The sequence below is a fragment of the Centruroides sculpturatus genome, unplaced genomic scaffold (genome assembly GCF_000671375.1).
Source record: "Centruroides sculpturatus isolate CEXI.00-Female unplaced genomic scaffold, Cexi_2.0 scaffold715, whole genome shotgun sequence".
NCBI classification, from domain to species: Eukaryota; Metazoa; Arthropoda; class Arachnida; order Scorpiones; family Buthidae; genus Centruroides; species Centruroides sculpturatus.
The window spans coordinates 148,033-160,540 of NW_019384957.1; the positions used below are offsets into that span (position 1 = coordinate 148,033).

At 33.1% G+C, this 12,508-nt stretch overlaps 1 protein-coding gene across 1 annotated transcript in view; it reads right to left on the reverse strand.

Moving 5' to 3' along the window:
- LOC111632390 (diacylglycerol kinase delta-like) overlaps positions 1-12,508 on the reverse strand; it is a 127,480-nt gene that overhangs the window by 24,454 nt on the left and 90,518 nt on the right. The window contains exons 7-8 of the mRNA XM_023376805.1: positions 5,125-5,231; positions 586-714 (exon numbers count right to left, since the gene is read on the reverse strand). Of these exons, the coding sequence (XP_023232573.1) occupies positions 586-714; positions 5,125-5,231 (236 nt within the window). The remainder of the gene's footprint in view (positions 1-585; positions 715-5,124; positions 5,232-12,508) is intronic.

The following is a 12,508-nucleotide window of genomic DNA, read 5'->3' on the forward strand; positions in this document are numbered from 1 at the left end:
ATTAAAATCGCGATAAAATTTTTTCGCGGGGGTAAAAATTTTTGAAAAAATTTGGAGACCTAAAAAACATCCAAAAATCCAAAAAAAAAATTTTCAGAGGGTCCAAACGCTCGAGTTTTATGTAATGCTATGGAACTTTCCCGAGTTATTTCGGGATAAGTCCTTAACAGGTATCTGCTTGAAAAAACTGATAAATTTTTAGTAATTCCCATTTCCATACAATGACTCAGAGAACTATTTAGAAACCGACTGTCAATTTTAGAATATGTTAATTCCCTGTAGTAAATAAAAGCTAGGCAACTGATTTTCAAATGTGTGTTTCAAATGGATATTGAAGAGCCTATATGTAACTTTCTTTGTAAATATTAGCAAAAATTACTTTATTTACTGCTTATTTATTTTATATTTGTTAAGGCAATCATCATACCAACATTTGACCATACTTCCACCCCAAACTTGTCTCAACTCCAGGTGACTCTTCAAACATCAAGTATACTACAGATATTACTGACATTAATATCTGTTTTTGTTTAAATATAAATAAATAATAAAGAAAATTTTATTTTAAAATTTTAAACAATTTACCATTGCTCTACACCACAGACATCGCCAATCCTGTAATCGCAAAACACTACCACAAGTTTTGTCACAAACAGCACACTTTGCACTAACAGGAAGATTGCCTTCTAACCACTGATGTGGCATTGTAATATTCTGTAATAAAACATTAAAGATATCAGAAATATTAGTGTTTTCTGCAATAATAAATAATAACATAACATTGTATATATAATTATAAGCTACACAATAATGAAAAGAAAGATTTTAGTAATTGCACACTTTGTTCATTTTATTACTATTTTAATACAAAAATTATTAAAAATTAAGGTATTTGCATTTTTTTTAGCTGAAATTGATAATGCATAAATATTTGATGTTTGTATGCACTGATATAATATTACATAAAATAGTATTATGTAATATTTTTATTATAAAATTGCTGAAATTTGCATTTTTACCATTAACTAATAATTTGAAACAACTTAACATTAGATTTTGCATACAAGTTAGAAGATAAAGACAATCATATTTTACATAATTTAACTGTTACATAACCAGTTTAATCACAACTAAAATTTTAATTTAACAAATTTAAATGATATACATTTTTTTTCATTTTATAAAAAATCTTTATTAAGCTTCCTGGTACAGCTAAGCATAACCAGGCAGAAATATAAAAGAAATGCAAGATGAACAACTTAACAAAGTAATACAAAGAATAATGATGCTGGTAGTGAACAGAATAATAATGATAACAAAAGAGCAAAGATTCACAGGTGATGTAATATAAATGTACAATATACAAATATACATACAACATGAAAGAAAAACACATATATACAAGAAAGACATCGACCATACACTAAGTGTTTAGCTGGCAAAAAAATAGGATAAAGGAAAGAAGAGGGGAAGAAGGAGGGAGAGGAGATAGACAGTAGAGAAAGGTAGGATCCCTCTGAATGGCATATATAAGGTTACAGTACCCTGTATGTTTGATGCTGACATGCAGTTTTTAGGCTGCAAGGCTGTAGTCCCCTAAAGGGTCTAAAAAAAAACGTGAGTGTAGTGAACACCAATAATTGAGTGCTGCAACGAATAGCTAAGTGTAGAAGTTAGTGCCAAGTGGCTGTTAGTAGGAAGACTTATATCTACTTAATACTAATAAAACTGAATGTGATCATGAATCTTGATACTACTTAACAGCTAGACAGACAGCGCAAAAAGCAAATGAACACAATGACAAACTAGACAAGATGAACAGACCAACAGAGACAAACGAGCAAGACCCCAAACTTTTTATTTATTTATTTATTTTATTTTTTTTATATATTTTTTAATGTATTTATTTATTTATTTTTAAACGTTAACTTACTCACTAACTAAACTAACCTACTTGACTAAAACTAACAAACCTTAATCTAATTTAACCTAACCTATCATAACCTAACTGGAAACCAAGCTAAGAGTCCCTAATCTAACTTACAATTAGGACTAATTGAATTTAGACTAAAAAAGAAGATAAAAAATAAGAATTAAAATACAAAGTTAAAAGGCAGCTATATACAGACAGTTGAAACAAAGCAAGGGAAAGCTAATTGCCATCCATGCCCCCAGAGAGAGTGCTCCCAAAAGCCCCACTATGGGATATGAATGCGAGTATATGATGGAACACTGTACGCATGTGAATGAGTTGGTGTGGGTTGCTAGGACAGTTGTACCCTACAAGAATAGCAGCTCTCATTAAACTATCCCTAATGTAGTACGTATTGCAGTGAAAAACTAAGTGAAGTGGTGTTTGGTCCTCCTGAATACTACAATTGCATTGTGGATTGTCCCCAAGGTTGAATCTATGCAAGTATTGCTTAAAGTTGCCATGTCCTGTAAGTAGGTTAGTGAGGGTGAAACTTGGGTAAAAGTGGCAAAGAGTTGCAGTAGTGTCAACCTTGGGGATGAAGGTATAGGTGAGCTTACCAGTAGTGTCATGGTCTCAGCTGTCTTGCCAGAGAATGAAGATTTGCTTTTTGACATGATTGTTGATGTACAAGGTAGGAATGTAACTGAAAGTACTAGTGACTAAAGACTTNGGGAAGAAGGAGGGAGAGGAGATAGACAGTAGAGAAAGGTAGGATCCCTCTGAATGGCATATATAAGGCTACAGTACCCTCTATGTTTGATGCTGACATGCAGTTTTTAGGCTGCAAGGCTGTAGTCCCCTAAAGGGTCTAAAAAAAACGTGAGTGTAGTGAACACCAATAATTGAGTGCTGCAACGAATAGCTAAGTGTAGAAGTTAGTGCCAAGTGGCTGTTAGTAGGAAGACTTATATCTACTTAATACTAATAAAACTGAATGTGATCATGAATCTTGATACTACTTAACAGCTAGACAGACAGCGCAAAAAGCAAATGAACACAATGACAAACTAGACAAGATGAACAGACCAACAGAGACAAACGAGCAAGACCCCAAACTTTTTATTTATTTATTTATTTTATTTTTTTAATATATTTTTTAATGTATTTATTTATTTATTTTTAAACGTTAACTTACTCACTAACTAAACTAACCTACTTGACTAAAACTAACAAACCTTAATCTAATTTAACCTAACCTATCATAACCTAACTGGAAACCAAGCTAAGAGTCCCTAATCTAACTTACAATTAGGACTAATTGAATTTAGACTAAAAAAGAAGATAAAAAATAAGAATTAAAATACAAAGTTGAAAGGCAGCTATATACAGACAGTTGAAACAAAGCAAGGGAAAGCTAATTGCCATCCATGCCCCCAGAGAGAGTGCTCCCAAAAGCCCCACTATGGGATATGAATGCGAGTATATGATGGAACACTGTACGCATGTGAATGAGTTGGTGTGGGTTGCTAGGACAGTTGTACCCTACAAGAATAGCAGCTCTCATTAAACTATCCCTAATGTAGTACGTATTGCAGTGAAAAACTAAGTGAAGTGGTGTTTGGTCCTCCTGAATACTACAATTGCATTGTGGATTGTCCCCAAGGTTGAATCTATGCAAGTATTGCTTAAAGTTGCCATGTCCTGTAAGTAGGTTAGTGAGGGTGAAACTTGGGTAAAAGTGGCAAAGAGTTGCAGTAGTGTCAACCTTGGGGATGAAGGTATAGGTGAGCTTACCAGTAGTGTCATGGTCTCAGCTGTCTTGCCAGAGAATGAAGATTTGCTTTTTGACATGATTGTTGATGTACAAGGTAGGAATGTAACTGAAAGTACTAGTGATGAAAGAAAAACACAATGGAAAATTCTTTGTAGATAAAAGGTAATCCAGGAGAATGTTAAATAGAATTATTAATATAATAAACATTTGTTCTATGCATATACAGGTTTATGAGTTCCAGGAGCAGATGATAAATGTCTCTGTGAGACAGAAGATAAGAAAGTGGGCAAGGCCACACAGCATTGCTAGATTGAAGTTATGAAATGAATTCAGCCAAATGTCTTCAAGTACGGGACAAGCAAAGATGTAATGCCTGATCCCACCCACAGTATGGCATAGGCAACACTTGGCCACTGGTAGATTGTCAAAATCTGTATAAGTAAGAAGAAAATGAACCATGTTTAGTTAGAAACTGAATGAATCTGTGTGAAAGGTAAATTCATAAGAAGCTGATAAATTTGTTGACATTAAGGATGAATTCTTTGGTAATTTATGTATTCTCAACCAAGTCCCAATGTTGCTGCCAATTAAGATAAAGTTATTGCCTGATTTGGCCTTTCGTATATAATGAGAGAATTTTATTAAACACAAATTTTGGGTAGAGGACGCTGCAGATCGAGCAATGGCATTGGTCCTTTCATTGCCAACAGTACCATAGTGTCCTCTGATCCCTTGCAATTAATAAGAGTTCTCTCTTAAATGAGTGCTGCATCTTGAATCTTTCTGACAAGATTGTTGAGGATGTGATCATTTTGTAAGCAAGTACAGCAGCATTGTGTAGATGGTAATACTCTTGCCCAGGAAATGATGCTCACAGCAACTGTCTGCATCAAATATGAAAAATAGTTCTTTATTGTCCCTGTATATTACAAAGACAGAGCTTATACCACTTCATGCAAGAGCCAGCCATGTACATAAACACATTATGATAATTATTAGCAGCAGAGTAAAGTCCACAGCATTTGGCAGAATGAGGCAGTGTCATCACACTGCCTCATTCTGCCTTGATATGATATGAGCATGTGTTTCATAGCTGCCTTCTCCAAAAGTGGATCTTTGGATATGATATCAACAAGTTACACAGTACAGATTCATGGATAGTATAAAATTAATGAATACATTAATTAATGAAATCTTAATTAATATGTTTAACATTTTCTCAGCCAAAACCAAAGAAAAGCAAGTAAATCAGTACTAAATATTGAGATTTTCAAGTTCATTAAGCCGTTTTGCTCTTTCATTATGATAACTTAAATCATGACAAAAGGGAAAAGTAACAGCATAAGAATATAATTGTTAAATGATAGCAATTACTAGTTTTCAAAAAACAGATTATTTCATTATTTTATCATATCAACATCAATTTAATACTTACACCATCTTCATCTTCAATTATATCTTTACCAACAGATGACAGAGTAGTCCATTTACAATTATTTGGTGCCCTTATAGCACACTTCTTGTGGACTTTAAATTTACAAACTATATAGAAATAGAAAATATTTTAAAATAATAACATGCTTAGCATGATATCAGTAAAGTAGTGAAAAGATGGAAATTACATTAGGGACATGCACCAAGAAAGAGCAACATATCTAAACAAAGTAAATAAGAATCAAAAATATACATAGGATAATGTCAAATGAAAATCTTTAAAAATATATTCTAAATAAATTTTATATTGCAAATATAACTGATGTAACAGTATTATATTCACAGGATAACAACACTAAGTAACTTCAGAAGCTTAATTCATAATTAAGGAGAACTATTATATTATATCAGACATAATAAGAGTTGTGAATGGAAATGGAAGGACAACCCAAGGCATGTATTCTATAAGTATTAAGGTAAAGACATGGCAAATTTTCATGCATGGCAGCAACTGTGCATCCTGCCATTAGCAACACAACATCATTGGTTTTGTTTACAGTGGTGAGATGACAGAGAAGCATGGACTAGCAATATATAGCATTTAGCCTGGTTCTGTGTCCTGGTTCTGTTTGGGAAGCCATCGCTTGTGACAGTCAATTACTCCTAGTAATGGTCCAAAATACATTGAAAGTACAATTATATGTTTAGGAAATCCTGCATACCACTGCAGCCTTGTGTGTTGCTTTTCATGGCAATTCTGCAAACAGCCATTTTCCAACAAGATAATGTTCAGTTGCACGCTATTAGGGTTTNGCCAATGTAGACCAGTTTCCTCTCAAATCTATGGTCCGTGAGTGGGACAGCGTATACTCCTGGTAGCTTATACTCGTTAGGTTTATCTTTTTCATTGTGTAGAAGCTTAAACATAAACGGGCATCTTCTGTATGCTAAGCGTACTCCTTGTTTTTTAGCTATTTTTTGATACAGGGATGTTAGTAACGGGTTGTATGTGACAGGAACAAGTCGGTGGTCTTGTTCTACACTGTTCTGTGGAGGAGTAGGTGGGAGGCCGCTGGTGAATTATCGTGCTAATTTATGGACCATAATGTTGAATCCATGTTGACTAGCGATGTTATGCAAATAGTTCAATTCTTGAACTAAAGTATCCTGTGTTGAGCAATGGGTGTAGGCCCTCTTAACCAGTGCTCTAAATGCCACCATTTTATATCTAAACGGATCACAGGAGTTCGCTGGGATATACGTTGGGAGGTGACAAGATTTGCGGTAGACAGATGTGTATATGGTGTCTCCTCCAAATGCAATGCTCAAGTCAAGAAAATGTACCTCGGATTCACTATGTTGCTCAAGTTCTATGGTAAGGCCATATGGATTGTCATTCATCCTATTCACAAAGAGGGTAATGTTAGGTTTGTGCCTCCATAAAATAATGATGTCGTCTATGTATTGCTTGTACAATATGATGTTGTGGCTAAATCTCAGAATTATTTTATTTTCCAGCTGTCTGATTACCAGTTCACATAGGTCGCCTGAGACAGCACTTCCCATAGGTACGCCTCTGCCCTGCGCATACGTGTTTCCTCCAAATTGAAAAATTGAGTTGTAGCAAATCAAATGTGCTACTTCAAGAATCAGCTGGTGTAATTCCTGAGCATAGACGTTTTGTAATAGAAAATCTCGGAGTGCGCAAAAACATGGTGGTAATTCAATTGATGGATATAAAGAACAGAAATCCATGATTGAGATGTACGCGGGCTTTTCAGTATTTTTCAGGAATACTATTAACTCTGCGAGATTACCACCATGTTTTTGCGTACTCTGAGATTTTCTACTATGCTATTACAAGATTTTCTATTCATCTGCATATTGGATTGAGTGAATTATCTGATTTCACACTTTAAAACCATCTTCTCTGATAAACTTCCACAGATCCAAAAAAGTTTCTCTTTCGTAAATATAATTAAAACTAAGAGCAAGAAGATCCATTGCTTCATTTGGCAGCCATTTTAAAAAACTAACCTGAATCAAGTCAGGACCCACTGCTGTTTTCTCTCTCAAATTACCAATAATCTTCGCTATTTCCACTCCCTGGATAGGCAGGTTCAGCATCTGATCCTCCACCTCTTCCAAACCCTCCAAGTCAATTTCATATGAATTAATCTGCATCTTCTTTGATCTCTCCATGAAAAATTCATACCACTGGTTAAAAACAATAAAATCATCTTTCTCCACTATATTTCTTGGGTAGTATTTTTTAACAATTGACCAAAAAACCAGAAGTATTTTTGCTGGATTGTAACTTTTTATTCAATGAGTTAAAATAAATTTTCTTTTTTGTTTTTATTAGATTAGTATAGCTTTTCTTGCAAGCAATAAATTCTATCCATAGCTTTCTTGATCTGTTTTTATGAAATACAATTAGTGCTTTTTCTTTTAATCTTTTGGCTTCATAACAGTCTAAGTCAGTGGTTCCCAAACTTTTCCAATTCTCGGGGCCCTTGCTAAATCAGATTTATCCAAGGCGCTCTATGTCAAATCCTAACAATTAAAACTTGCAAAATAGCCAACAATTTTTTTACTTAATGAGTTAGGACATTAAGTTAAAAATAAATAAAACATGTATTAAAGATTTAAAATGTAATTGAACAAATTCAATTAATTATAATTAGTGGTATGGAAAAGCCTGTTGAACACTGCACATTTTCTCCAATCTTGGAATGAAACTGAACACAGCCACCCTCATTTTTTCCTCCACATTGATTTTCATTCAATATTTACTTTTTATCACAGAGATAGCCAAAAACCCAACTTCACACAAAAAAGAAGTTGCACATGGAATTAAAATTCTCTGAGCTCTACCACTCAGAAGAGGATATTTATCTTTTACTGGTATCCAAAATGCAATTAATTTCATGCTGCTAAATTTTGTTTTCAACATATTGTCACAAGACAACTCAATAAGATTCTCTTTTTATGCAGCAGTAAATTCAGGTGGAGAACTGGCATTAAATGAATCTTGAATCCATGCAAATTTATCAATATTATCATTTACAAAATATTTCACAAACCAGGTGATACACAGTAAGCTGTGATAAATGGTTTTAAAAAATAGATTTCATACCTCAAAAGAAATCAACTCCACTGGAGGTCAAAAACTGTCGCAACAAGGGGATATATTCTTTTCCTCTGTCTTAATTTATTTTTCTTTTCCATTGTTTTAATTTTTTTTAATGAAAGCTAAAATTTTCTCAATTGGCTTTAAATGGTGAATATTGTTTCCCTGCAGGGAGAGATACAGAGCATTCAGCTTTTTAATAATATCACATAAATATGCTAGTTATACCAAAAATTCTTCATTCAAAAATTTTTGACATTCTTGGGATCTTCCTCTTTAAGAAAAATATTAAATTTCCTGTTGCAGTTCAAACATATGAGACAAAACATTACCACAAGAGAGCCATCACAAAGTGCTGTAGTACAGCAAAGAAGTGTTCTCTGATTCCATATCATCACATAGTTTATTGAAAAATCTTGCCTTCAATGACCGAGTTTTTATAAAGTTTACTACATTCAGTACATATTCTAAAGCCTGATTCAATATAGAACCCAGATATTTTGATGTGAGTGCTTCCCTGTGAATAATGCAATGGGTCCACAGTACATCAGGGGCTTTGCTTCATTCAAGTTCTTGCAATCTTCCATAACAGCTGGATGAGCACAGAATGATCACCATCATTACAGATATCAATGCATTCTTAATTATTTTCGGATATAAAAGTATCAAAAGTCTTGAACAAGTCTTGAGCTTTAGCACCAATAGTGATACTTTTACAAAAGAAAAGGTCTTCTACAATGTTATTACTATCTATAAACCGTACATAGCAAATCAAGTGAGCATCATTATTATTATATGTGGCTTCTTCCAGCTGCAACCCAAATTCCTTTCCTTTTATTTTCTCAATTAACTGATCATTGATGTCCTCCGCTATGTGCTGTATTCTGTGACTGATGGTATTATTGGACAAAGGCACTTTTGAAAGTTGCTTCCCAGCAGACTTGCCGATCATAATATTCACCATATCTATAGCAGCCGGTAGAATGAGTTCTTCTGCGATGGTATGAGGTTTCTTACATTTTGTGATTATATGTGCCACCTTGTAAGATGCTAGCAAAGCATTGCTTTGTATTGATTCCTGCTTATAAAAACTACTGCAATTTTCTTGATTTAACTCTTTTAACTTTCTAGTAAAGTAGTCACATGATTTGATACAATTTCTGAAAACTAATTGAACACTGAAATCGCATGAAACTGACTGCTGTTTATATATGAACACAAAGTATCATCAAGAAAGTTTGACAAACTTCTAAAACAATTAAGAATATTATTGCAGAGCACCATCTGGTAAACATTTGTAGATGCTTTTGCAAACAGTTATCATTAAGTGAGTTAATGGTTTGCATCAGGTCTGCTAGATGTTGCATCATATCACATTGAATTGAAAATAAAAGTAAAATTATGAAAACTTTATAATATTACATGGCACCCCTGTGAGGAAGTCACATCCAGAGCCGGCCCTACCATAGGGCGAACGGAGTAGCCGCTCCAGGCGCTAAGTCTTAGGGGGCGCCTCAGTGGTAAAAAAAGTAAAGGAAAAAATATATTTTTTTCACTTTTCGATATTTTAATTGCAAGCGTGTGGTCAGTATGTGAATGGCCTTATCTGTTGAGACGTGCGTGGGTTGAGTGCGTGGGCGGGGTTCCACCCCCGGGCACCATAATAGGATCTCGCTCCATCCTAAAACTTGTCTCGGGCCAGCACTGGTCACATCTCCCTAGGGTGCCACGGCCCACACTTTGGGCACCTCTGATCTAAGTCAGACCATTCATGCCTAAATTTAGAGCTACTTTTGAGTAATATTTAACTCTATTTGGATTCATTTTAATTATATAATAACTAAAAATTTCACTTATTTTACTATAAATGAAATCAGGGCCTTCTATTAATGCTACATTCTGAATTTATCTTATTTTATCATCAATCTTTTGTTCAAAGGTAGTATTATCATATTTATATTTCTTCATAATTGACTGTACACTTTTCCTTGATTTTCCATCAAAGAATGATTATTTAAGCACCATCCTACTGTCAGCTGAAATGGAAAATATCAGTCACATTGACCTCAAAAACCTCAAATTTAATATAGTAGTCCAACAAAAATTCTAAATATATAACATAGTCAATTACCAAAACTCCCTTATGGAAGATGTGGGTATAACAACCCTGGAAATCTCCAACAAAGTGCCTGTGTAAGATAAACAGGTTATAATTTTAAATGAAATTTAACAATAATCTTCCTTTATTATTAGTTCCAGAGCCATGACTCATTCTTTTGTTGTAGACAGCTGAGTTATTCCTGTAATAATTTGTGTCACATTCATTTCCTATTTTAGCATTAAAATTGCCAATTATTAACCAAGAAGTAAAATGTAACAAGTTCTTCATAATCTTCTCCAATTCATCAAAAGAATTCAGAATAATTTCGTATGGCAGTATAAAGTTCACAGCTATTGACAGATAACTATTTGGAAACATCTTAAAATTACTTCTGTGAAGTTTGACCATATCAAATATCAAAAACCAACATCAATGATAGTAAACAATTTCTCCCAAAGTTTTTCTTCTTAATAGTAACATGCCACGTCTACCTCTACCAGGTTTTTTAGTTACTTGGACCAAAATATAATTATATAAACTTTGCAGGAGCACAATCTCCATTTCAGTATATTTCATTATCCATATTTCTTATAAACCAAGTATATGATATTCTATTAAAATTGTTTTTTAAAAAAGTTGAAAAAATCTTATTTCTTGCACCCTGCATATTCCAACAGATAACTTTAACATTAGATTAATTATTTAATGGAATGTCCAAACAGTCCAAGACAACTATTCTACTCTGGTTAACCATATCTTTGGCCAAACGAAATAAATTATTTAAGTGATTTCTATATCTAAAAACAATTTAGCATCAAGAAGACCATCATTAGTACAGCTATATGTAAATTTCTTGTTTTATAAATTATAAAATCATTCCTTTAACCAAATAATAGAAGGTTTACCATCACCTTTAACCCTTTCTTTTTTGCCTCTATACAAAAAATAAAAATTTTTGTCCTTCATTCTCATTTCTTGAGTCAAATCATAACTCATTCATAGGTTCTTGAAAAACTGATCATCAGTCCCTTTTTTATAATTATAAAAAGATGACAATATTTGGTTTTTTCTTGGTATGGAACTTAACTCTATTTTAAAAATAGAAGGGTCTACCTTTCTTATAAAATTTAATCTAGTTATTTCTTCATCATTCATCTCAAGTTTCAAAGAATATCTGAACAAAGTTAAGAGAGCTTCTATGATATCCACATTATCTGTCATAGGATAACCAAATATTATAAAGTTATGTTGATTAGATAGATTTAATAAATTATTTGCAATGTACTGTTGTAGTTCCAATCATCTAGCAATATCTGGTAATGACGTTTCTAATTTATTTTATCTTTCTGTTCTAGTATACCAATATTGGCTTTGAGTTCTTTGATATCTTGATGAATTAAACTGATCTCTGATTTAATTTCCAATAGTTGTTCAGTGTGATATTTGTATTAACTTAGTCATGTGATGCAAGAAAACTTCAGTTGAACGGTCTTCACTTTCCATAAGATCAACAGAAGCTTCTAACATGGCTTCAAAATTCATCTCTTTCTCTTCCTCACAAACTTTCTCCCTTTTCTCCATACCAGAGAAAATACCAGATGGCATACAAAGCATTGTTTCTAAATTGCTGACTTAGTCACTTTAACTGCAGTGCTACTTCTTGTTAAAGGTGACTGTCCTCTTTTCAATGGAGAATAAGAGAGAGGATCCAGATTTTGTTCTACACTGGCTGTTATCAGTAGAAATGAAAGTATTATCGTTAGAAATACTTGTATTTGCCATCTTGCCATCTTAAACTTAGCACCTAACTCAAATCAGAAAGATATGCTTTAATTCACATCAACACCATCAACTGTCAAAAGTACCTCAATAAAAATAAAAAAAAAAAATAATAATAAATAATAAAAATATACTGTGATCTTTTGATAAGTAAAGTTGAGAAAATTATCATCTAGGCGTTAACAACCTACAGCTACTGCTACAAACAACTAGAGCTTTCAACTGTTAACGCCTAGATGATAATTTTCTCAATTTTACTTATCCAATATTCTGTGTGAAGTCCAATATTATTTTTTCAATCTTTTGATACTATACTTTATTAAATGATATTGTTATCAACCATTTTAAATATTAAAACTTGCAAATAAATCA